Source organism: Electrophorus electricus, chromosome 4, assembly GCF_013358815.1.
Source record: "Electrophorus electricus isolate fEleEle1 chromosome 4, fEleEle1.pri, whole genome shotgun sequence".
NCBI classification, from domain to species: domain Eukaryota; kingdom Metazoa; phylum Chordata; class Actinopteri; order Gymnotiformes; family Gymnotidae; genus Electrophorus; species Electrophorus electricus.
Genome location: NC_049538.1, coordinates 28289730 through 28314361, shown reverse-complemented (window position 1 = coordinate 28314361; position 24632 = coordinate 28289730). Strand labels below are relative to the sequence as shown.

The window sequence follows — 24632 nt, the reverse complement described above, 5'->3', positions numbered from 1 at the left end:
GATTACCTTTCTCGAACAATGTCTGGTCACATATACAAGTCATCAACAAAATTCTGCACATGCACGCATTTAGCTAATTGACCAGTTTATTTAAAAGGCACATTTTGGGTTTGTTTGGAATGAGCATCAAGGCAAACCTCAACTGCAATAGTAAGAGCACACAAAAAGAAAAGTGATTTGCATGAGCCACAAACCTTTGGCATAAGAATTGCATATTTATAGTTGAAGAAATTATAATATTGTATTGTTGGTGGAGAGAATAAAAATCAGAGAACCCATTTTTGCTCAAAGATAACATCTTTTATTTAGCAGCCTGAATTTTATTCAACAGTGAGTAGTCCTGAGACAGATTCACTCATAGCAAACAAACAGAATGGGAATTAACTGTATTGGGGGAAAATGGGGGAACATAACCAAATGTAATAAATTTCACAATGACGGTAATATTTCCAACACCAAGAAACCGGTGACACAACTGCACTAAACCAAGTACAAAATGTGAATGCACACACGCACACACAAACGCACACACAAGCACACACACAAACACACCTACACACACACACATACACACACACACACACACACACACACACACACACACACACACACACACACACACAAATCAAATACTACATAAGAATACAGTACATACATACTAAATGAAAGGAGAGGTGCACTGCATCCAGAAAGGCAGTACTAGTGACTCAGGCAGCCCTTATGAAGTTCCTAAGGAACATGGGGGCATGCAACTCACACTATGGACTCTCTTTAGCCAAAGGCTCATCTAGTTCATCGTCTTGGCCAGCTCCAGTGCCACAGAGTGCCTGCTACTCAGCAGGCACCTCCTGGTCTATGGCAGCTGGCACATGCACCGTGCCCAGCACAGTCCTCCTCAGGCTTCACGGCACTAACAGCTGCCATAACATTGCACCGGCACCAGTTCTTCCCACACATACAACAGCAGCCTGACGTGCATCCAGAGACTGTCCAGCCTATGCAAAGTACCATAGCAGTGGGTCTGTGTGGCGTCATGTCCATCAAACTCTGTTTTTGCCCCACTTTGAGATATTCATGTCCCCAAGAGAGCTCTACATCCTCCTCCTGGGCGTAGTGAATTCAGCTCACAGCAGTGAGCCGGGAGTCCCTGGGGCGACGACAGCAGCAGCACGCCTCTCTCCTTGAGGGAGCACTGGCACGCTTAAGTGGTGCACGCGCAGCAAGACAGGGCATCACCATTACCGTGTAGGTGCCCAGCACAGTGTCTGATGGTGAAGTGGCATTCCCGCAGTGCCACGATCCACCTTGCTACCTGATCCTCAGATTCTGTGAACTACATGAGCCAAACAAAGCAAAGCGTATTCGGCATGCAGGATGAAAGGAACACTATGGAGGTTGTAGCCCCACCACGGCCAACAGGTCCCTCCTCATCACACAGTAGTTGTGTTCTGGCTTGCACAAACGCTGGCTGCAGTATGCAACAATACTCTCAGACCTGTCTTGCCAGTAGTATAAAGCCAAACTCAAGAAGCTCTGCAGATCACCAATGTTCTGTGGCATGGTCCACTGTCACACTGCATCCCCTTTGCTGTGTCTGTTTCCTTTGCACTTTTTGGGGGGCAAACGGAGGTTTGTGGACCGAATTGCTTGGAATACCTGGTTGAAGTTTGCGAGTACACCATCAAAGTTCTGCATTTTGCCTAAGTAAACAATGCACTGATCCGTGGGGACACCAGTGAGTACTCATGTTGACTCAGCCACCTGTGACGGGTTTGAGTTGGACAATTGCCACTTCCCAGCCTCCTGGTGTGTTGTTCACCACAGTATGAGGGAGAACGTCTGGCCTGCGACACAGTTTAGACAATGTCTAAGAGGACGCTGAGCTGTTTTTCACCTACACTGCACTCAATCCTGAGTCTACAGCAACAGCTGATCTTCCTACCTGCAGTGTTGTCACTGAGGGGTGTTTTCTCTGACTCAAGCTCTCAACACTGACTGGTACAGTGTTTCCGCTTCTTGCCCTGCCAGCACACTAGTTGTACCATCACTACTCTATCAGGAGTGCCTCGTCCCTGAGCTCCTAAACCACATAGCACTGTGCTGCTTGCCACAGTGCCTGTGCTGAGGATGAGCTCTGCCCTCTTGGCTGTGGCTGCTTATGGGCTGGCCAGGATAGTGACTTGCATGTGCCAACTGCCAACTGCCAAGTCTTCCAATGCTCCTCCTGTACGGCTCTCTCAAAGGCCGGGTCCGCCTATCGAATTGTCATGCTTGGCTCCTCTGTCAGTACACTTATCTGCTCACTTTGTTGCGTCCGTGTCTTTCGGAGCATCCACCTGACTAATAATACTGCTACTACCTGCCCAAAAAGCTGTCTTCAACACCACTAGGTTGTTATGCTGCTCCGACAGCAGATCCATGAACACCTGTAGTGAGTTCCCCTCCAGCACTGAACACAGCTGCACCATAGTGACAGCTGCTGTCCAGCCTTTATTCAATGTGACCACTCATAGCTTTGCAGAGTCCAGTGCGCAGGTGCTCAATCAATTTTAGCATGGTAAGCACATGCATGTTGTCTCTCCTTCAGCAGGCACCAGCTTGGCTCTGCTTCTGAGTTTCCTTCACCATTTTCTCTACCTAGCTGCCCCATTCTTGGCTGGCTAGACTCACATGGGTCTGAGAGGACATACTGTAACTCACCTGAGAGGGAGTGGACATAAGGCTTGGTATCCCTTTCCACTGGGCTCAGTCTTCATCACCCACCTTCAAGCTCATTGATGCACCATTCAGTCGCTTCCAGCTTGATGACGACAACTCACTTCTGACACTGCTGCAGTGTTGGCAGAGAAGGAGAATCAGAGAATGCTCTTTCTGTTCTGTTTTACAGAAAGAAAGCTGTTTTACTCCAAAGCTCTTTTAGTTAACAGTGCATAATCTTGAGAAAAAGACACAGCAAACAAACAAAAACAGGATTAACTCTAAGGGGATAGATGGGGGAATATAACTAAATGTAAAACATTTCACGACAGTAAACACATTTGAAACACCAATAAACTGAGCTAAACCAATTACAAAATGCACACCATAAGCCCAAGTCCATGACAGATGCCACAATATATATGAACTCATTTACATGTTGATTTTGATTGACTTCCATAATTTTAGTATGTCTATACACATAGCAATTACTAAGATAAACTATAAAATTAATGATACATTATACAGTTTAATGATGTTTAAAGCACCTAAGTTAGTGAGTGAGAAAAATAAAGGTGGTAATGAGTTAGCAAGTTGTCTTTCCTGCACCTTTCCTCATTTCTCTATGTTGCTTGCATCCTCAATATGACTGACCGTGTCAATTAAGTCCAGTGCCCAGTTCCTGGGCACTGAACATTTCCTAATGTTCCTACTCCATTAAAATTTGCTCCACTATGACTGTGAATGTATTCAGACCCAATGAAGGCCTCTTCGCTGACAAACTGAAAGGTCAATGTCAGTTTATCTGTGTGATATTGTGGTTATGAGTCAAAGAAATGCAGTTGTGAAGTAATCGTATGACTTTTCTTTCTTAACCATTAAGGAAATTCATTTTTCACAAACAGAAACTTTCTATGAGACTTCCCATGACCCATCTAACCATCCACTGTAATGGTGTACTAACAAAAAGGGGTCAGTCGGTGGATACATGAATAATGCTACTATCTGGTGATCCCAGCTCATCTTCTTCATTCAAATACAAATATTTTCTGTTCAAAAGCAAACCTTTGATTGAATTCCTCAGACGTTTTTAGTGTCCTTGGTCCTGTCTTCAGCTCACTGCTGAAGTTCCAGTGATATTTTTGTTTATGTTTGTAGTTCGATGAGAGTGAAAGCTTTGTTTCCTACATGTCTTACAAATAACGTGCAGTAATATGTCATGTGTATCCATATAAATATTTTAATTAGTGTATGAAAAGTCATGTATGAGCTGTTTAGAAAAGAAAAAAAGAATGTAAATAATTCAGATGATTCTTGCTTTACATTTTGTTCACATTTTTACATTTGTTTTAATTTTTTTTCCAATAAAGATTTTTTTCTTGCTTTTTAATAATGTTCCACACATTGTAAATCTAGTGTAGTAATCAACAATATAGTGAACAGTAGTAGGATTTTCATTCCTTATTTTCTGTTCATCTTTATGAATGTCCCAATACTTCCCAGAGGCCAGTGCAGACTGCCAGCAGTCTGTCCTGCTCTGTTAGAAGTAGTGTAGCTGCTGCTTAGACCTCTGCTGGGTGTGTCTCTCTGCTGGGCATGTCTGTTTGCTGGGTGTGTCCATCTGGTGGGAGTGAGCTGTGTCTTAGCTCTCCTCTTCTGGTAATGCCTCAACATTTACCTGCATGGATCTTAGTTAACTGGGTTCATTTATACTCAAGGAATGCTGTTCTTTGACCTGCCAGGATTAAACTGCTCACAATTGTTCTTTTGTTTTGTAACAGAAGCATTAATTTTCACATGCAATAGTGTTGTTAATTAATGTGGCCCTTATGCATTTACCTGGAGAGGTGAAGTGTTTAAAAATAATAGTAAGGAATTAAATGGAAATAATATGAACTAAATTAATATGAAAGAGCTATTGTAGCAGCCTTTTACAATGATTAAATATAGTGCCTTACAAGTTCTCCTGCTTCAGTCTTAACATAACTTTGTCTATAATTGTCTACCTATGTTTAGGTGATAAGAAGAGATCTATTGTGGTAATAATTGTGGTAACTGAACAGGTCAAAACAAAACTCAGCTCTTACTAAACAGTATGCTTAGTAGAACAGTTCCGGGCAGAAGTTTGGTATGGCTCCTTTGAATCTTCATTCATGAAAGAAAAAAACATGTCACTAAGGGTTTTTTTGTGTTTGGGTAAAAGTTTATGTGAGCTGTGGACTGAATTTATGACCTTCTGACCTCATGAACTGCATCTTCCCATGGGGCACGGCATCCATGCCGACTGCTTTGAACAGCTTCATTGTGTAAACCAGTGTTTGAAAAGGGAACTTAAAACTACCTCACTACACTCAGTGTGTGAGTGATTGTGTGAAACATGCCTCAGGTTATGAGACTACATGAGGTCAATACAATATACGTAAGGACAGAACAGGACACAATATCATGTGCACATTCATTGTGCTTGCAATTTGCTTTAGTCTACAGTAGCACAGACCATATGTCATTGATGTGCTCCAGACCACCCATTGTGTTTTACTTTACTTTACATTCTTTTGTGGTCCATGTTAAATCAGTAAACATGGATGTCTTCGGTTAACTCAGATGGCAGATGAAGGAGACACTGTGTCACTCAAGGGGTAAACATAACTTATTTGTAGTCACTGCTGGGTTTTGAGCCTAGCTGTCAAACTTGAACGTATATGCATCAGAGAAGGCAATCTGGCTTGACAAAATAGAGAATATATAGAAGAGAACTAGAATAAGGAGAGAAACTAGAAACCATGTAAATATCTATGATGAGAAAAACAGGCATCAAGGTTGTGTGAACTAAGAGCTCTGACAGGTAGACCACAGGTACCAGATTTATGCCAGAACTGATCATTCTGAGAACTGCCAATATCTGAAGCTGATGGATTCTGTGTATTGCACCTTTGCTCATTATTATGTTTAATAATAGTAACGTCTGTTAACATTTCTTACAGAAACAGATTTCACAGAGAAGAAATTGGTTCACTGAGTTCACTAACAGAAATAAAGTTAAGGTTTCAGAACATTTTAAGGTTTTTATGAAAGATCTTTTGGGAGGGCACTTCACACCTAGGGTGGGAAATATGGGTGAATTTGAGTCTAGGGAGTGATAGTGACCCAGAAGTTAGAAATACCTCTTAGTATCCAGAAGGTTGGTGGCCTAGATCCCAGGACTGGGTGATGGTGCGAACGAACACTGAATAATGACGATAAGGGCCCAGAGGGGTACTTATACCGTTTGCCATCATCGCTGTCTTGGGTAACTTTGCTCTCCCCACTATAAAGCCACCACACAAACTCCTGACGGTTTCCTCCCGGTCTAGCCAGGCTACTTCCCGAGGTTTCTGTTTCTGTTTCTTCTGTTTCTGTTTCTTCTTCTTCTTCTTCTTCTTCTTCTTCTTCTTCTTCTTCTTCTTCTTCTTCTTCTTCTTCTTCTTCAGCACTTTGGAGCTCAATCATGCTCACTGTCATAATACTTGATAAATCTGGAGGGCAAAACCACTTTTTAATAGCCATCTGACCTGTCATTGCCCAATGAATACATTTTTGACTGTTTTTCTATTTGTATAGCGTTAAGCTTTTTTTTTATTTGAAACCACATAAAGGGTGATTTGATTGGTTGTGGAGCACTGTCCTCTCCAGAACATATGACAGAACACTGGTCTCTAACATTTGTCCAGCAGATCAAGAGTCATGCTCCATGGTCCTTTTTCACAAGAGCAGTAAAATGGGACTTCCTAGGGTATACTAGTTTCCAGTAGTCTGCAGTATACCCATAGGTTTGTTGATATAAAATGAAACTACAGGGGTGCTAAAGTTTGAAGATTCAGGTTTAAGAATAATAATTCTGAATAAGAAAAAGCAAGTGTTGGGATAAAGTTTACACTTTCAGTACTCAATGTTGGTTAGGGCAAATAATAACATGGATAATGGATTGCAAGGTCATGTTTCCGACTTCGATGGTGGAACCCTAACTGCATGTAATGTACAAAAAAGGAGAAATAAATGGAGGGGCGAGACACCGGACATTAAGGAGAGAACCTTTTGAGCTTCTGACAGTTTGTATTCTCGGCACAAGTTCAAACTGGAGTCAAAGGCATCACTAAGCTCGTTTTCCTGCATTTGATTGGATATGTGTGTGAGTGACCTGGGGGTTTTAATAATGCATGCCTATCAAGGTGAAGCTCCTCACTGCTCAGGACTCGTGCCTTAGTGTAACCACTACAGGACCTCGGCACTCCTGACTCTAAATGACGGGCCGAACTGGGGAAAAGCGCACGCTTTGAAATATTAATCGAACTCCTAACCAGGGTCTTCATTCGGTTACTGCCATACGACATTACGAAACGACAGTCTATTACAACAGATACATCTCTGCTCTTTTCCTGGAAATTCATTTCTTTTTGCAAACCCGATTTGATTCCATCCCATTTCAGAGTGTGAAGAGTTAAATGTGAAAATTAAATGCAGAAATATGTTAATATAATTGTCCTTTAGGCAAAGGCAACAACAATGTGGACCTTTACTGCACATTTAATTTGCACTACATTTACGTATTTATAGCTCTTTCATGGACAGTTTTGCTAAATTAAACAATAAAAATATTCTTAATATTAATTATTAATATAAAAAAAATATTAATCACAATTTAATAAGTCTCATAATTTCTTGTATTTTGTTAAGCTATGTATTGCTCACTATCCTTTTAGAAAGTCATGATTTTACACCTAGAAACACTCATTTTAAAAATAAATCAATTAATTAAACTACATGTGTAATTTCATCCCCTGTGTTTATCCATCACAAGCCTGGCAAAATATTTAGCCTCATTTCTGATTTCCCTGCCCTGCCCCTCCCTAAACTGTACTGTTGCCCTGGCCAGCGATGCCACCACTCCTGCTATACGGCAGGAGTCTTTCAACACTGCACACCTGTTCTGCAGAGGCAGGGTAGATGGCAGTTCACAGACACAGGGGTGACGAGAGAGAGATGCAGAGAGAGCTGCAGGAAGGGAAGAGAGCCCCAGGTGGTCCGAATCGCTCGAAATGAGAAAAAAATGCTTGCATGAAGGCATGTGCTGTGGATGCCCGCTGATTGAACTGTGGGAGCACATGGGAGCATAGGGTGGAAAGAGGCGGGGCAGTAGGCTACCATGGAGTAGACGATCGCATTTCCTGTAATCCACAATAATGCAAGTTTAATTCCAACATTAGAGCACTGATTAAGAGGCAGGAAGTCAAATGGCAAGGTAAAGCATTTCATGATTATGAAATTGAAGCCTGAGAACCAGTATTTGAGTCATTCCTAGAATATGCTCTAAGGAAGGATTTTAAATAATTGTTCTATACATGTTCTACACACATTTCCAGCATTTACAGTTTACATATTTACAGTTCACAGCATTTAGAAATTTCAGGTTTTTGAATGAAAAGGGTACTGTTTTTGTCCAGTGTAAAGCAAGTATTTGGAAAGGCAGAGGAGAACCAAGGAAATGGTCATAATTTATACAAAGGCTGCCTAATACATGTGCTTCTCTACTGTTCTGCTTTTTCTAAGAGACAATCTGAGAAGACATAGTATACTGGGAGTCAAATCGAAGGTTAATTGGAGCCAGAGAAATGTCAACCAATTGTACCAGTTCACCCATGAGGACTAACCAGCCCTGGGTAACACGGAGAGGCACCACATGCTGGAGTAGATCTATAATAGGCTGAGAATGGACTCTTGAAGTGAGTGAAGCTGACATATGCAGCTTTCTATTCCCCTAAAAGCAGGAACGTGTGTGTGTGTGTGCACGCGCGCGTGTGTGTGTGTGTGTGTGTGTGCGTACATGTGTATGCACACTCTCATATGTTTGTGTGTGTGCTTTTGCATCTGAGCTGCTACTGAGCACATAAGCTCACAGAAAAACAACAGGTGTTGGCACCATATTCTCAACACCTTGCTACCTTTGACATCCCTTTGCCTGCGGTTAAAGAACCAAATGACAAAGACCTCTTAACCACAGTACACAACGGGCAGAGGCTGATCAGAGATCAGAGGCTGATATCACAGTGCACTGGCATCACTTTTAAATAATACAACTTATTGCTAAGAATACTGAATGTAAGATAATTACTTTTTGCTTTGTGCACATGTTTGTCTGTTTGGAGAATTGCTAAGTTAACATGGACTCATTATATAGGCCATGATACTGCACTTTATGTGCAATGTATCTGATGATGGGTTCCAGTGTTTTCACACCTTGCAGCAGTATGTGCTTTAGAATGGTCTATTTGGGGAGAAATGCATTTCTTCATAAATTTCTTTTGTTATTTCTGTAAAAACCTGCCACTTTGAAAAATAATTATATAAAAATAATTTAGGAATAAAAATTGGAAAAGCAAGTGTGTGTGTGGGGGTGGTGCTTGGTGGAGGAGAATGTTCACTTTTAAGGTTAATTGGAGCCAAAAGTGTCACATCAATCTAGCAGTTTACCAGTAGAAATTGGTCTGGCCTTTTGTTGAGAAATGGCGAAGATCACCACATGGGGTTTTTCTACAGACCCTGGGTTGTTAAATTTGTAATGGGCTTACTGTGTTGCTGACCTGGTCTGGTCTGGTCTGATGTATAATCCTCCGTGGCACATACAGGACTCGGATCTTCTGCAGATTGTGTAAAATTCATATATCAGGCCTCCTGGGTTGAGGAGCAGCTCCCCAGTATGATGTTGCATGCACACTATGCCCTCCTTTTTGTTGAAAAGAAAAGGTGGACATAGCAGAGGGTTTTGGGGTCAAAGCGAAAGGCTGTGTGCTAGCAGCAGCTCTTGATAACGGTCACTCTGTGACTCCAGTCTATAGCTTTGATTTTTGCTGGATCAATTTGCTTTTGCAGGTGTCTGCCTATGCATGCCTGCATGAGGGCCTTTCTGTGCCTCATTTAGAGCAATGCCAGACATCCTCTGGTGAAAAAAACTTGGCTTGAAACCAACATTTCTATTGTGTCTGGAAATATGGAAGGGGGTAAACCTTTAGCCCTTCAGATGGTTGCCCAGACTAATGATAATAAAAAGTATTACTACTTTTCTAAGGAATGAATCATGCTGAGCTAAGGTCTAATTGGCGAGTTCCTTTACAAAGTTGATCAAGTCCTGGGGCTGGAAGTTAGTGAACTGGTCAATTAATCTTTCTTCTTTCCTAATGAGGTGGGGATTTCCTGTGGTTGGAGCCCAGCACAAAGACAGCCAGAGCGCCCAAAGGATGTGGTGTCCCTGTACTGAGTGACCCTCCAATTAAAAGCGGACAACCCCAACTTTACCCTCCTCTCCAGGTGGCAAATTGCACCGATCCAGGCTCAAAGGGAGAGAACTTAACCATGACTTCAAATCAACTTTACGGAAAGATGGGGGGCTGGGGGTAGGGTGGATTTTGTTTCCATGAAATGGGATTGCCATGGTCTGACATGCACCCTTTTCCCAGCTCCAATCATTTCTTCTGATAAATGAAAAGACACTTGTTGAGTCCCCTTTGCTACGAGGCAATGGGTGTTTGTTGCCAGAGCTGAAACATAATGATTTTGGAAGTAGTAAAGACAGAGATGTTGTGGCAGGAATATTTTAGATAAATCCAAATTATGAATTATGGATGTGATTATGAAGTCCATCTCCAATCATGAAGAATCTTGTTGCATTTGATTATGTAAATGAGGGTTTGACCCCTGTTTCCTCAACAACACACCCACAAGAAGAGAGTCTCATGTTTTCCTTAAATCTTACCCCATCCAACAGATGGAATTGACCTGGTTAAGTCCCTGTTGTTTTGAAGGCTCTGTAATGTTTACATATGCTTAGAGAAATAATAAGCACATACAATTAATCACCCATCTAAAAGCAATGTTCCAAAAATCTCCTTATTGGATTTTGGTTAGTTTGGATTATACCCAAATCAGGCAGCCAAATCCAAGATCTAATAAATGTTCCCCTGCTCCGAACACTGCACTCTTTTTTTAAAGCATATTGCCATGCTGATCTGAAAAAATAGCTATGTAAAATAGGTGCTTATGTATGGCCAGGCCTGCTGTTCATGGCTGGAGGTTGGCGAGCCACTGCCGTGATGGAATGCCAGTGGGCCACTGGACTGACAAGATTCTAGCCCCATGGGCCATGCATAGTTTTGTTGGGCCCCTCCAACTGCAGAGTGGGGTGCTCACTGATCCATGCTTCCAGAAGTTTCCTCCAAGTGAGCCATGACCCAAGTACTCACTGCCTCTCTGAATCACTGTACCACCTTGGTCTAGTCCCTCCGGTGAACCGGTGCCGTCATCTGCAGTGTTCAGATGGAGTTAGACTCTCATGCTGTGACTGGCGGCATGGTGCCGGAGCCGAGAGCCAAGGATGCATGTTTTTAGGCACCACCACGGAAGCTTCCGGAAACCAGCTGCTTGACTGGACACACCTTCCTCATTAGACTCAGGGTCATCGCAACAGAGCTTCATAAGTTGCTTTCAGTACGGCCCGAACTTGCACTGACCACAGAGTGACGCTCAGCCAGCACCACAACGTAAACCACAACCACACTGACACCTCAATGCTTTTTTGGGGATTTTTCTAAAAATCCTTTAATCAAGCACTTGTGGCATGCAGGGAGTTGGCAAAGTGTGCATGATTGGCTGCTGTAATTAGAGGGCAGAGGAAGGCACAGCATGGTTCCATAAAGAGCGTGCTATGCACACACTCACACCATCAGCCTTCTGCTTTGTTTAGCCTGAGAGGTGGAAACAAACAAATGAGTGGCTTTTCTTCGGCTGCGCTTAGCACCCCCACCCCCCAACTCGCCACCGCTGGGCCCCACTGTGACTACTGCATCCCGAATAATTAAGAGTGAAGCTCGCGAGAGCACGGATGACCGGGGACCGCAAGGCCGGGGTTTCTTTTTCCACCAGTAGGTGGTAGTCATATTACATCTTTGTGCCATGGTGGGGCACAATCTGGAAAGATGAAAGACAACCGTGAGGAGGAAATGACACCCTCCCCCATAGGATTTAACCCCAAAGCAGAGAACTGCTCTGTTCCTGAAAGTTAGCAGCTTTTGGGTTAAGCACAGGGCATCACCCTTTTTGACAGTGCTAAGGAGAGGAAACAGAAGCATTTGCAAATCCTATGACCTATTCACCACACACATGTAGCATTTTCTATAAATGATCATTTGAAGCAAACTTGCATGAACCTGAGAGTGGCTGAGTAAACATCATTCACACAGATGCTTTACAGAAAGTCATATTAGTTGACAGATGAACTACACATTTTCAGTCTGTCAGAAGAGGTGATCTCTGTGTAGAAATCAACCACACTTGTGCGGATGCACTCTGAAAGACAAGCACATTTTACTCACAACCCTTCTGACATGTTCCATGCTTTACTGCTATATTTTCCCCTTCACAGCCCCTCTGCATGCCCAACACCCTATGACTTCACCCTTCACAGCCCCTCTGCATGCCCAACACCCTATGACCTCACCCTTCACAGCCCCTCTGCATGCCCAACACCCTATGACCTCACCCTTCACAGCCCCTCTGCATGCCCAACACCCTATGACCTCACCCTTCACAGCCCCTCTGCATGCCCAACACCCTATGACCTCACCCTTCACAGCCCCTCTGCATGCCCAACACCCTATGACCTCACCCTTCACAGCCCCTCTGCATGCCCAACACCCTATGACCTCACCCTTCACAGCCCCTCTGCATCCCCAACACCCTATGACCTCACCCTTCACAGAACATCGAACAGCATGGCATGTTTGAATATACATTGCTCTATATGTTTCCAGCACAGGGTGAAGTTGAAAGGCAAGTTTTTATTAATTAAATAACTTACTTGTTAATAATCCATCCATCCATCCATTCAGATAGATAGATAGATAGATAGATAGATAGATAGTTGTTGACTGCAGTCTTGTTCAGCACAGACTTGATAGTGAGTAATTATTTGTGGTGAACCCAGGGCCTGGGGGTGTCAGAGTGGGGCGGAGCTTCTGCAGCATGGTGGGTAGGAGGTGGAAGGGGGAGGGGGTGGAAAGCACGGCAGTCCTACTCACGCTTGATGTTCAGTGAATCTGAAAGGTCATGTCATGTTTTCTGGCAATTGACTCGATGGGTTTGGATTCTGCAACATAAGGCCGGGTCTGTGTGAGTGCGCGTGCGCGTGCGTGTTTGTGTGTGTGTGTGTGTGTGTGTGTTTGTGCGCGCGTGTGTTTGTGTCTGTGTGTGTACATGCGTGTGTGTTTGTGTGTGTGTGTGTGTGTGTGTGTGTACGCACCTGTGTGTTTGTGTTTGTGTGTGTTTGTGCGTGCGCACGTTTGTGTGCGTGCGTGCCTGTGTTTGTGCGTGCGTGTTTGTGTGTGTGTGTTTGTGCGTGCTTGTGTGTGTGTGTGTGTGTGTGTGTGTGTGTGTGTGTGTGTGTGTGAGTGTGTTTGTGCGTGCGTGTGTGTGTGTGCGTGTGTGTGTGTGTGAGTGTGTTTGTGCGTGTGTGTGTGTGCGTGTGTGTGTGAGTGTGTGTGTGTGTGTGTGAGTGTGTTTGTGCGTGCGTGTGTGTGCGTGTGTGTGCGTGTGTGAGTGTGTGCGTGTGTGTGTGTGTTTGTGTGTGTGTGTGCGTGTGTGTGTGCGTGTGTGTGTGTGTGTGTGTGTGTGAGAGCGCGTGCAGTCTGTCGTTTACTGGGAAATGTGCCCCTGGGTTGTTTTTCACATTGACCTTATTACCCTGCATCGTGACAAGTTTGCCACTGAACTTGCTAACTCTCTCTCTCTATCTCTCTCTCTTCCCCTGTGCCATCTCTCCCTTTTGCTATTTTCCCCCATCAAAAAATAATGATTTGTTTGTTTTTTTTGTTTTTTTTATTTCAGCATTACAGGAAATTCATGGCAGTTTCTGCATACAAACCAACCATTATTTTCGTACAGCAACACACAGAATCAGGGAAGATGAGAACAGAGGCCTTTTAAGCCCACTGTTGCCTAAAGTGAGAGAAGACAAACATGGAAAGTGAGGACAATATTAGCACATTTAATTAACACTGATCACAATCATGAAACAAGAAGAGAGCCTGCATCCAGCAGCCAAGCTAAGCCACTTAGGAGTGCCGCTTGTGTTTGGTGCTGTTCTTTGATCTATCTTCTGCCTCGCAGCCATTTGTCTGAGTGTAATTTACCAGAACAATGTAATTTTAACCTTTCCCCTCACTTCATCATCAGGGACTTCAAGTCATTACGCTGGAAATGAAGAAACCCATCTGTGTCTTTTTATGGCAGAGGACACACCATGAAAGCAAAGTGTTTTGGTTAAAATGTGTTTTCTCTCTCTCTCTCTCTCTCTCTCTCTCTCTCTCTCTCTCTCTCTCTCTCTCTCTCTCTCTCTCTCTCTCTCTCTCTCTCTCCCTGTGTGTGTGTGTGTGTGTGTGTCTCAGAATTAATACCAACTGTACTTGTACAAGCTCAATGTAAATTGACTCTGGATTGCTCAGGAAAGCTTCATTTGAAAGACACGACTATGGAATAATAGATTTATAGTTTTAATATTGGTTGGGGTCTGCTCAAAGGTTTTATCATGTCTGTGCTGCCCATCAAAAACAAACAAAACATCACTTATTATTGTTTCATTCCTATTAGTTGAGTATTGCTAACAAAGGCCATTGGGTCTTTAGTTAAAATGCGTTGCTCTCTCTCCCTCTCAGATACTCTCTCTCTCCCTTCCTCTCTCTCTCTCTCGGTCTCTGGTAGATCGGCAGATTGGTGGCACAGCTTCAGAATCACTTAAATCATTTTACCCAGGGCACACAGAGAGGAGCAACTGGCCATCCCCTCGTCTGGGCGGGGCGTTACGGCTCGCTGCCTTTACTGGTGTGACGTTTTCTCCTGTACCCAATCCCCACCCCTCTTGCTTTCGTATCTAAGCAGCCACTGCACTGCGGGGATAGCAGGGAGGAAATAAACAGGAAACAGAAAAAAAAAACCAACAACAACCAAAAAACCCAACTGATCATTGTCTGTCTAGATACCAATCAAAGGAACAGCAATATCGTAAAGACGTTGTCAGCTCATCTCACTGTAGGACGTTAGGATGGTGGAACGTTTGTGATGAATAGGTCATGTGATGGTCATGACAGATCACTTGTGCCTGAAAGCATTGCTGTAGAGGTACTGTAGAGCTATGCTTGGCCAGATGGTGCTTATCGTCAAGCAGCTTTAATATCTATCTACAGAGGTTTACATTTGGAAGCTGTTGTAGGGCTTTGATGCAACTGTAAGCTGAGTTGTAGTGGCAGCTATGGGCAATGCTGGGTCTGCCAGGAATCAAGGAGGCGGACTGATTAGCAAGAGGGTATTTGTGTACGTATTACTGTTATATGCAGTACAAAAACTAACTTTTTTTCTTCTCCAGTTCATTCTTGCTACACATGAACACTGAGCGCAGTTTTGAAATCATTGTGCTTGCATCATCCTTCTTGGTGTTTTTCACATATTAACTTATCGGCCACATATAGCTCATTCTATTAAAACTGTGGGTTTTTTTTTTGTATTCTGTCTCTGTGTGTATTAGTACAAAATGAAAAGAAATAGCACTTTGGAGCTTGGAAGACATGAACGGGGCGAACGGAGTGAGAGCAAAGTATTTTGGGGTGTAGGTGGGTTCTGCATTTAGGCCTTCTGAAAGGGCAGCGTTCTTTGCAGCCAGCGCTACTCAAGGGGCAATGACGTGCTTGAGGGACTTATTTGCCTCCTATTCTATTAAGCGTGTCAGGGGAGTTAGCTGAGCGGCTGCAGTACGGGGCGAGAGGGTGAGTGCATGTCTGTGCGAGTGAGGAGTAAGGACTGAGGTAAGGCGGGGGTTTGCAGTGTAAAAGGCAGGGCCACACTGTGCTGGAATCAACACGTGGCTGTGAAAGCCTGGAGGTTTCGAGACGATCTGCTCCACTTGGTTCCCTTCCCACACCATGACCTCCGTTTTAACACGGTGGTTGAGAGCTTCTTTACGTGACAGCACTGCCTGTCTGTTTGCATGCATGCATTTGTGTGAGTGAGAAGGACAGCGTGTGGAGCAGGCTGAAGAGTTCAGTAGAGCTTCTCACACTGATCTTGCATCCCAGACTGGGGAAGCGTCTCCTGACTTGGCAGTGTTGAAAAATGACACTTTCAATTGGGGTCAATTGGACTCCTGCTTCTGGATCTGAGGTGGCATCCCTGCCTACGGGTAATCATGGGATGGGGAAATAATTGGCTCTGAGGAGGTACAGGCTGCCCAGGCAGTGGGGAGGGAGGAGAAAGAGGGCAGAGCAACACTAGGGGTCAGTGCAGGTCCACGAAAGGCAAACTCATCCCAGAGAGTCTTGGAACGGTCCATAGCAATACGTCACTGCATTGCTACATGAAACAGCTAGGAGAAAGGTAGCTCGAGCAATTTCCTATCACCGTAAGTGTTTAAGATTGAATAAAGGGTTTAAGATTGAATTAAAAGAAAATATAAAAGTTAAATATTCATTACCATCTTTCTGAAATGTTACATTATTTATGTAATTACTAGAATAACTATTAGACTACAAATATGACATTTTTTATTCCTCTGCTTCTCTCTCGTATTGTTGTTGTTATTTGCACAATAAAATTCCAGTGTTACTGTGTACCTGTCAAACCACCAGGGCTTTCCTCCCAATTACTCCTGTCTTACCACCCAGTAGCCTTCACAGCCACCACCCCAACACACACACCCTCATTTGGCTCTCGACTAATTATGGTGGAGTTTACCAGGCATTTTTTCCCCTCCCTTCCTGAGATTTACAAAGCAGTGCACTAACACAGCAGTGACATGGGGGTCTAGTAATTATCTAATTGTTTGAGCCATGCCTGTCTTTGATTTATGGTGTTGTATCAAAGGATGACCTGATTTATAATGAGGTCCCCCACTTGTGAAAATCAGAACCTGAATTATGTGGCACCAGCCCAATTATTTCTCAGTGAGGCCTTGGCTCCTGTCGACACTGTTGGTGCACCTTCGCAAACAGCTGCCAAGCAGGCTTTTGCCTAATCACAATAATATGATCCATCATTTTAGATTGGACCCTCCTCTCGGCCTCCTCACTGCTTGGGTCCCTCTGGTTCGCTGATGCCACCAGTCTTTACACCCTGGCAGGAGCACATTGTCTCTCCAGCCATCTTATGGGGTGATTTGTGATTTTGCCTCACTTCCAGCCTAGAAATTCCCGTCCCCCATCCCTCAGGCCCCTCTCTTACACCCCTGCCAGACTGGAGGTGCTGGTGACCGCCTGTCTCCCTAATCTGTCTGTTGGGAGAGAGAGGCTGGTGGGCTGGATGGTGGGGGAGGGTTGAGGGGTTTGTCACTGCCCCCCCACGCCACGTAAATCCCTCCTGCCTGCTATTACCCGGATCAGGCCACAAAGTCAAAGAAGCGGGCATGGAGTGGAGCTGTCGGCTTGGCACCAAGGACAAAGCTGATGGGAAGCATAAGGCCCCCCCCCCCCCCGGTGTTGCTGGCCCACTCTGCTGTGGCATGAAGAATAGGCCCCGCACGTAAGGACGTCCACTAGCTGGATGAGATGGTTCCCCTTTCAAATTAGCGTTGGGCAGGGTGACTCGCTGCTGCTGCACTGCAGTCTGATGAAGAGACGCACGGCTGCCACTATTTGCACCACTGAGGCATTCATCAAATTAATTACTGGTGCGGCCCAACACCTCTCTGATACCTCTTTATTTTGAGGCCTGTAAATGGGGACTCGGACGAGGCCTGACAGAGAAGCCTAATACACCCACTGCTTCCTTCCCTGGCAACATAATTAATTGAAAACTTCGCCGTCTTGACAAATTGGAATGATGAATCTATCTTCTATGAATAGCTTAAAGGGAGAGAGAGAGAGAAGGGGAGAGAGAGAGAGAGAGAGAGAGAGAGAGAGAGAGAGAGAGAGAGAGAGAGAGAGAGAGAGAGAGAGAGAGAGAGAGAGAGAAATGCATAATCAGTCAAAAATGTAGACGCCACATCTCTCTCTGGCTTCTGCAGTGTATTGAAATCCATTAGGGGCGAGAGAAGGCATGGCATTGTGAAAACAGCCCCTGTGCCTTCTGTCTCCAGCTCGATGGATAACTTTGGCTCTTGGTTTTAATAGAGTGGTCAAGGTGGAGCTTTTGCTTTGTACGGTTCAAGAGAAATAAAGAGAGGCACCCTCGTTAATCATATGTTGTTGTTTTTTTTTCCATTGTGGAATATAAATGGCCTTAGTCTCTAATGCCTTTCTGGTTCTAACAATGCTCAAGCCATGTGTTGTTTCTCTAGTAAACATGGTTCCTTTCTAGCATTTTAGATGAAATCATGTAAAAAGTTGATCCAGCATGAGGCATACGCTATGAGAAAAGTGCTGTCTGGGGAACATCCGTTCTAATATCATGAAAGTATACAGTATAGTATAATGTGCTTAACCATAAAAAGGGTAATTGAGTCAAATACCTGAGGAGCTCTAGTGAGCAGGATAATTATGTCCAATCACTTGATTAATTACATTGTCGCGTTAACCTGTAAAAATGGCATTCTTGTATTGAGACAATCTGACCTCTTGTTAACTTCACTTACAAAGTTCGATGGACTCATGTTGCAGCCAATGCCAGGGATAGTGATTAAGTCTGAAAAGCCTCCATGCCAACCTGAAAGGGCATTCATCAGCGCAAGCACCGGCAGCATGGAGCGAGACCAGCACTGGGGCCCGCGCTGTCAGTCGGCGTTAGCTTCCCTTGCTTCCACAGGGGAGCCTGGAGTACGATAAGGTAGTGAGCTCCGAGTCTATTCTGAGTCATAGACAGGATCTGCAGGGTTCGTAGTAACCCTGTTTCTAAAAACTGTGGCCCAGTTTCCCTTGCAAATAATCCTTGCCCCACTATCACACGCTACAAACATAAATGTCCGCCTTGTTTATGAGAAAGTCCTGATTGCCATGAGAATGCATAGACAGAAATGGATTGTTCCATAGCTGCTTTTTTGGGGGCTGGGGGTGGACATGGGTGAGCAGCGTGAAGAAAGTGAACAGGTTCGGGTAGTGTGATATGGAAGTGTTTTTATTTTTGTTATTTTTTTTTTGTCATTGTTTGTTTGTTTCTGTTTACACCATATCTAGGTCCTCAACACAGTCTATGTTTCTGAATCACATTTTTTCCCCTAACTTTTAATCTTTCACTGAAATGACTGCTGTTCTAAAAAATATGGATATTGTGAACAGAAATGCATGGTTAACTTCTACTTTCAAGATTTATTCAGTAGATACATAATAGTGTAAATAACCAAACTATACTTCTTGAAAAATACGATACTTGCATGAATATAGTGTCTTGTATTTATAGTTTTATCATCTTTGTGTACAGAATCCATGCCTTTTTACAGGCATTTTAACTTTAGTGTTACCTTGTATGAGCATGCTGTACGTGCGTATACACACACACACACACACACACACACACACACACACACACACACATTCACGTGCGCATGCAAAAAGTATGAGAAGGTTGCGGATGTGAAGGACACACCTTTTCCATGGTAAGTAGTCATTCTTAATAGGTTTAGGTCGGCTGCTGAAATGTATGTGTGCCGAGCTGGCGTGTGACATTATTGTCATCCCTAGGGAGGAACACAGAGTGATCTCAGCTTGCACAGAACTTGGGCAGGACAAGAGGCCTAAATAAAGTCTTAGATGGATGGAACGGTGCTCCCACCAGAGGAGCTGCACCACAATGAGATTCCCCATGCCCTCTGAGAACTGCTTACGCACGCGCACACACACACACACACACACACACACACACACACACACACACACACACACACACACATACACACACACATACACACACATACACACACACACATTCTTTCTTTCTTTTTTTGATGGCACATACAGTTGAAGGCCTGAGGCCTTATTTGACTAGATAATGAAACAGAAAGGAAAGGTGCGTTAAATGCATTTAAATTACACAATTCTCAGGTTTCATTCAAAACATTACAGCCCCTTCTGCAGTTGATTTTTCCATTTGCATCTTAGAGTACTGCAATCTTTTATTTGCTAATAACAATCTATTATTAGAACAAATCACACTAATAACAGCCCCATATCATAAAATATACTTTATTGCACTTTTTAATGCAATGTTCCAAGTTCGATCCCATTGGGACCATATTTTGACTGCGATAAAAAGGAGCCTAATCATTTAGTTTTTTACATGTCATGTTAGGTCATGTCTCCCCAGGCCTGCCCTTGCCCTAAGCAATCACTACCTACCTCTTGCATTAACTGAAAATATGTATTCATCATAGTATATATATAAGAATACTCTAGATGAAAAAAATAATATTTTAGAAAGAAATCTTGATAGCACCGCTAGGTTAATGGCGTGGGATTGTTGTGGGTACTTGTGCAAAAGGGGTCATAATTTTCCCCACGATATGTTTAGATTTCTGATTGTTTAACTTGGCAGGATACATGTTGCACTGATTCAGGAAAGAAGTTCAACATGCAAAAAGTATCTGCACTTAAATAACTCTTCTGAATTATTTTCTCCATTGTCCATACTCTATAACCTATAAATTAACTCACAAACATATACAGTAGAATAGAGGTTAATTAATCACTGCAAGGTGGTATTCATAACAATATGTGTTGAAGTAACTGAATACTGAGTGTTTGTGCATGTTATTTAGTTGCCCTAGTAAACAGTGTGCGGGGGGCACTGCTCTCTTCCTGCAGGAGAACAGACACTCTGCAAGGGGTTTTGAGCAGCACTGGCTTTTGCAGCAAGGTGGCTCTTTGATTGAAATCCCTGCCATGAAGCAGGACACACCAGCTCCCTCTGCCGCCCCCCATTATCAGCCAGGGCCCTGGCTGCCCTTCCATCGCTCTTCATCAAAGGTGGGTGGGCACTAGTCACCAGGGTGTGACCATCAATTAATCACTCTGTATCTACACCCCGCCCCCATAACCCAACCAAAGCAGGGGCTTCACACTTGCACATGGGCACATGCACTCTTAGACCCAGAGGTCTAGTTTGGAGGAGCTCTCCCAAAGATGGGGAGAGCCTTTCCTACAGCAAGACAGGCAGCACCCAGAGGAGCTTGTGGTCTTGAGGTCAAGGTAGAGGTTACTGTTTAGTAGGACAAACTGTTGATGGTTGTTGGCATCCCAATAAAGGAGCTAAAACCAAGAGCTAACATGTACTTTCTGTCTTAAATCAGCTTTGGAGAGAGGAGCAAGTTTTATGAGTCTGAAACTGTTGATTTTAACCATCACTGTCAATAAACAAAAATAAAAATGTATAAGTGTTATTATCTCATACATTTATAGATATCTTTGATATCTATTTATGTACATAATATAATTTTCATTAGATTTAAGTCCATTTAAGGCCATTTATGAAGCTAATTGATATGTATCTACACGTGAGAAATGCGAATGCAGAGTTTTGATATCATACAACAGTGAAAAACCTCCAACCATAATTTTGCAGCAAGAATGCGGCATGCTGGATTAGATATGATCCCTGAGGTGAATCCTGTTCCTGAGGAAATCCAATCAGCCTGGAAGGCCTTTTACTCAGTTTCACTGGCTGGCCCACTTGAAGTTTCCTCCTTAGGCTGCTTTCTATGAAACTCATTGTCTCATTAGAAAAGCTTTGAAATTTTCAGTGAACCAATTCTGCAAATGCCCTTCATGACCCTGCTGCCTTTTCGATAAACAGCAGGGTGCTGTCATTTCATGCTACGCTACCTGTTCTTGACCTGCTTGCCTTTAAGTTAAGAGAAAACCTACAGTAGTTTTTACATACCTTCCTATATAATATTCCATGTAATTTAAGCACCCAAAGTGGCCTAGCTCAAAGCGCTGCAGTGTTGAGAGTTGCAGAGTTCATAAATGAATAAGAATCTGCAAATGAGTTTGGTAACCTCTTAAACTCCATGAAATTAATATAAGCAGCCATCCTACAGGCTGTGGGCTCACCCTGAGTTGAGGTGGGGGGATCACTTAAGTTTCCTGAGTATCCTCAAACTTTTATAAGCTTACTTCTGCAGCTGCTGTGCTCCTGGGGAAGCTGCTGTTTTGCGATGGTGCTAGAAGCGAGGGCTATGATGACACATATTGTAAATCTCTGCTGACTTCAATTTAACCCTTCAAATAAAAACAAGGACAACATGGCCCTGACACAGCAGAGTCAAACATTTAAGGAAGGGGTTGTTAAGAGTAGAAGGTTATGTGCTTCTAATGAATCTTTATAACTGCCCACTCATGGTTCAAAATGGGTGAGTTGGGTGTCAAGCTGCCATCTGTGTGCATCTAAGGTGCCTGGAACCAATAAGACTTCACTCCACTTACCTCCAAAGCAGGATATAGACTTTGGCTTTGTCCTGGGCTGCAGCTCCACTTTCAAGTTCACTAAAAACAGCTGGAACCAAACCCAGTGATGTGTGCTTGACAGTTGATAGTCGGCTCATTGCCCCAGCTATCTGCAACACAATACCATAATATAATGCTTGCTGTCTTTATTCAGCTGAATTGTTTTTGTTTTGATGTTTGGTTTTCTTGCCAACAGGGTTTTCGTATCACAAGTGAGCAGAGACAAAACTAATTACAGTCATATAAATAAGAAGAGATAGGCCTCCTGTGTGCGAAGCCAGGGAACACTCCAAAGAATCCTTCAGCTTGCTTTCATTTCCATGTATTTCTGAGGCTGAAAGAGAGTGAGAGTGTGTGTGTTTACTTGCTTGCTCTAGGGTAAAGTCTCAGCAGATCATGTTATTAGACCTTCCTCTCCCATACCTGTAGAGCGCTGTTACTTGCTGTACTGAGCCATTTATCACCCTTTGGTCTTCAAGGTGCTTCCAGTGTGGTCATCACATGTATGAGTTAGTCACTCAGTAACAACCGCTCGTCGCTCACCTACACAATCAGATTGCAGTCACGTTCTTTTCTATTAAGAATGACCGCATCAAGGTGAGCCACTTAGTCTTATGAGCTTTGACGTACAACATGATCGCTTAGCATTATGAGCTCAGTGTACAGTATACTAGTACAATGTTAAAGGTTGAGTGTGTAAACAGTGTCATTCAGATATGTTTATTAGAACAGTGCTCGCTATGATTATGAATGTTAATGCTTGAATAAGAGTGCTTCATACTCAGGCCTTTGCGGTTGATGGGAATTTAGTATCGGTAAAGGAAAGGATATGCAGTGTAGGAAATTGCTGTATGGACAGGAAGAAGCATATGAAAGAGATGGGCAGTGTCAGCGTAATAATTACAGATGTTACGTTGCACTTGGAAAAAGTGGTTTCTTTTAGAATAGGTAGACTAGTAGAGTAGAGTAGAATGGAGTACATACAGAGGTATGTAATGAGGGCAAAAATTATTTCTCTTTCAAGTTTGACCATGTTTAAATTAGTTTCCCTCTCCTGCAAGGAGATTTATAGCAATAATCATGACCTGACCATAACAGCTTTTGACATGACAAAATCCAGAAATATAGATTTGTATATCATACGGGGGGCATTTTCAGACATTAATGTAATATAAAAGCAATTCCAAAAAATGCATTATTGTATTTAATAATGCATTTTATTTCATGGGCTTTCTCAAATACTTTAAGTTAAAACATGGTGAAAACAATAAAAGTGTCACGCAGCAAGATTCCCTGCAGATGATAAAAAGCGAATAGTTTATTTAAATCACAAACAGTCCAGGTAAAAATCCAAAGAATAAGTCCAAGGGACAAACACAACCAAAAGTACAAATCCAACTCAGAGTTGAGAAGATAGCATAGGCAATAGAACTGGGCCAAACGAGTATAACAAGGAACAAGGAAATACTCGTAAAACAAGATACGGAAGCAGGTCAATACATGGATGAGCAGCAGTCACGTACAACGCTTAGTATGTTCAAGGAAACAGAGGCAATACTTCGCAATGAGGAAGTCTGAGATTCGTTACCAGTGTAACGTATCAGTCCTCAGGGGATGAGTATGTGTGGTGATTCCAGAGGCCTGCATGACAAAAAGCTGTTTTAATCATTTTTCATTAATGTCTGAGATGTAATATCTAAGATAAGGTTGAAAAGAACTTTAGATGATGGACTTGGCTTGGTGGAGGTAATCATTTGTGATAACATCTCAAAGATGTTATTTATTTAGTATTATTTTAATTTTGTTGGAATAATGATAGATAGCTAATGTTTCCTAATGTCAGGTATCTAGGATTCTCTGTTCAGTAGGACTTACTACAGCTGTCATAAGTGCAACCCTACATCGCTATGGGAATCAATATTAACGTTACGATTCTTTAACCAATGTTCCATACATTTATGCTCAAGTCAAATTTCCCTGTGATTAATGAACACTTACTGTACTGACATGAAATACAAAACTACACTTAGCAGAACATAGAAAGTGTTTAAGGATGATTTGGTGATGGTCAGCTGTTGATTTTACTGTGCTTATTCATTAATGTTAACTGTCAGTATTGCTCCACATAGCTTACTTTTTCTTCAACTCATGAATGAATGTCCATTTCTGCTTTTTAGGTAATGCAGCTTTATATTCTATTTTTCACTATTTGTACACATACACACCAGTGTTATTTCCTGAATGATAAAGAGCAAATGATAAACCCTAACAGTCAGAGTATTGATGTTGGTGAGATGCAACACTACATTTACATAATGTGCCTTCAATTAACAACGAAGGACATTAGATGGGAGGTCATACTGAACTCAGACTTGAAAATGAATGACACAGTTACCACCAAATATAGATTAGATACTGCACAAGGATCCATAGAAAGAAGCTCTTTTGTCTCCCACTGTAAGCATGTCCTCCTGCATAACCAGAAGAGAATTT

General features: G+C 43.0%; 1 protein-coding gene across 4 annotated transcripts in view; it reads right to left on the bottom strand.

The window, feature by feature from the left end:
• Positions 1 to 786: 786 nt before the first annotated feature.
• Positions 787 to 24632, bottom strand: part of LOC113573996 (arrestin domain-containing protein 4) — a 34439-nt gene continuing 10593 nt past the window's right edge. The window contains exons 10-12 of one of the 4 annotated variants that reach the window (XM_035525704.1): positions 22119 to 22249; positions 2701 to 2830; positions 787 to 1844 (exon numbers count right to left, since the gene is read on the bottom strand). In XM_035525704.1, coding sequence (XP_035381597.1) covers positions 2746 to 2830; positions 22119 to 22249 — 216 coding nt within the window. In that variant the 3' untranslated portion in view covers positions 787 to 1844; positions 2701 to 2745. Of the gene's footprint in view, positions 1845 to 2700; positions 2831 to 13646; positions 13720 to 19284; positions 19376 to 22118; positions 22250 to 22375; positions 22474 to 22562; positions 22683 to 24234; positions 24611 to 24632 lie in introns of those variants that run through there. The other 3 variants (XM_035525703.1, XR_003410272.2, XM_027004616.2) reach the window with 3 other exon arrangements.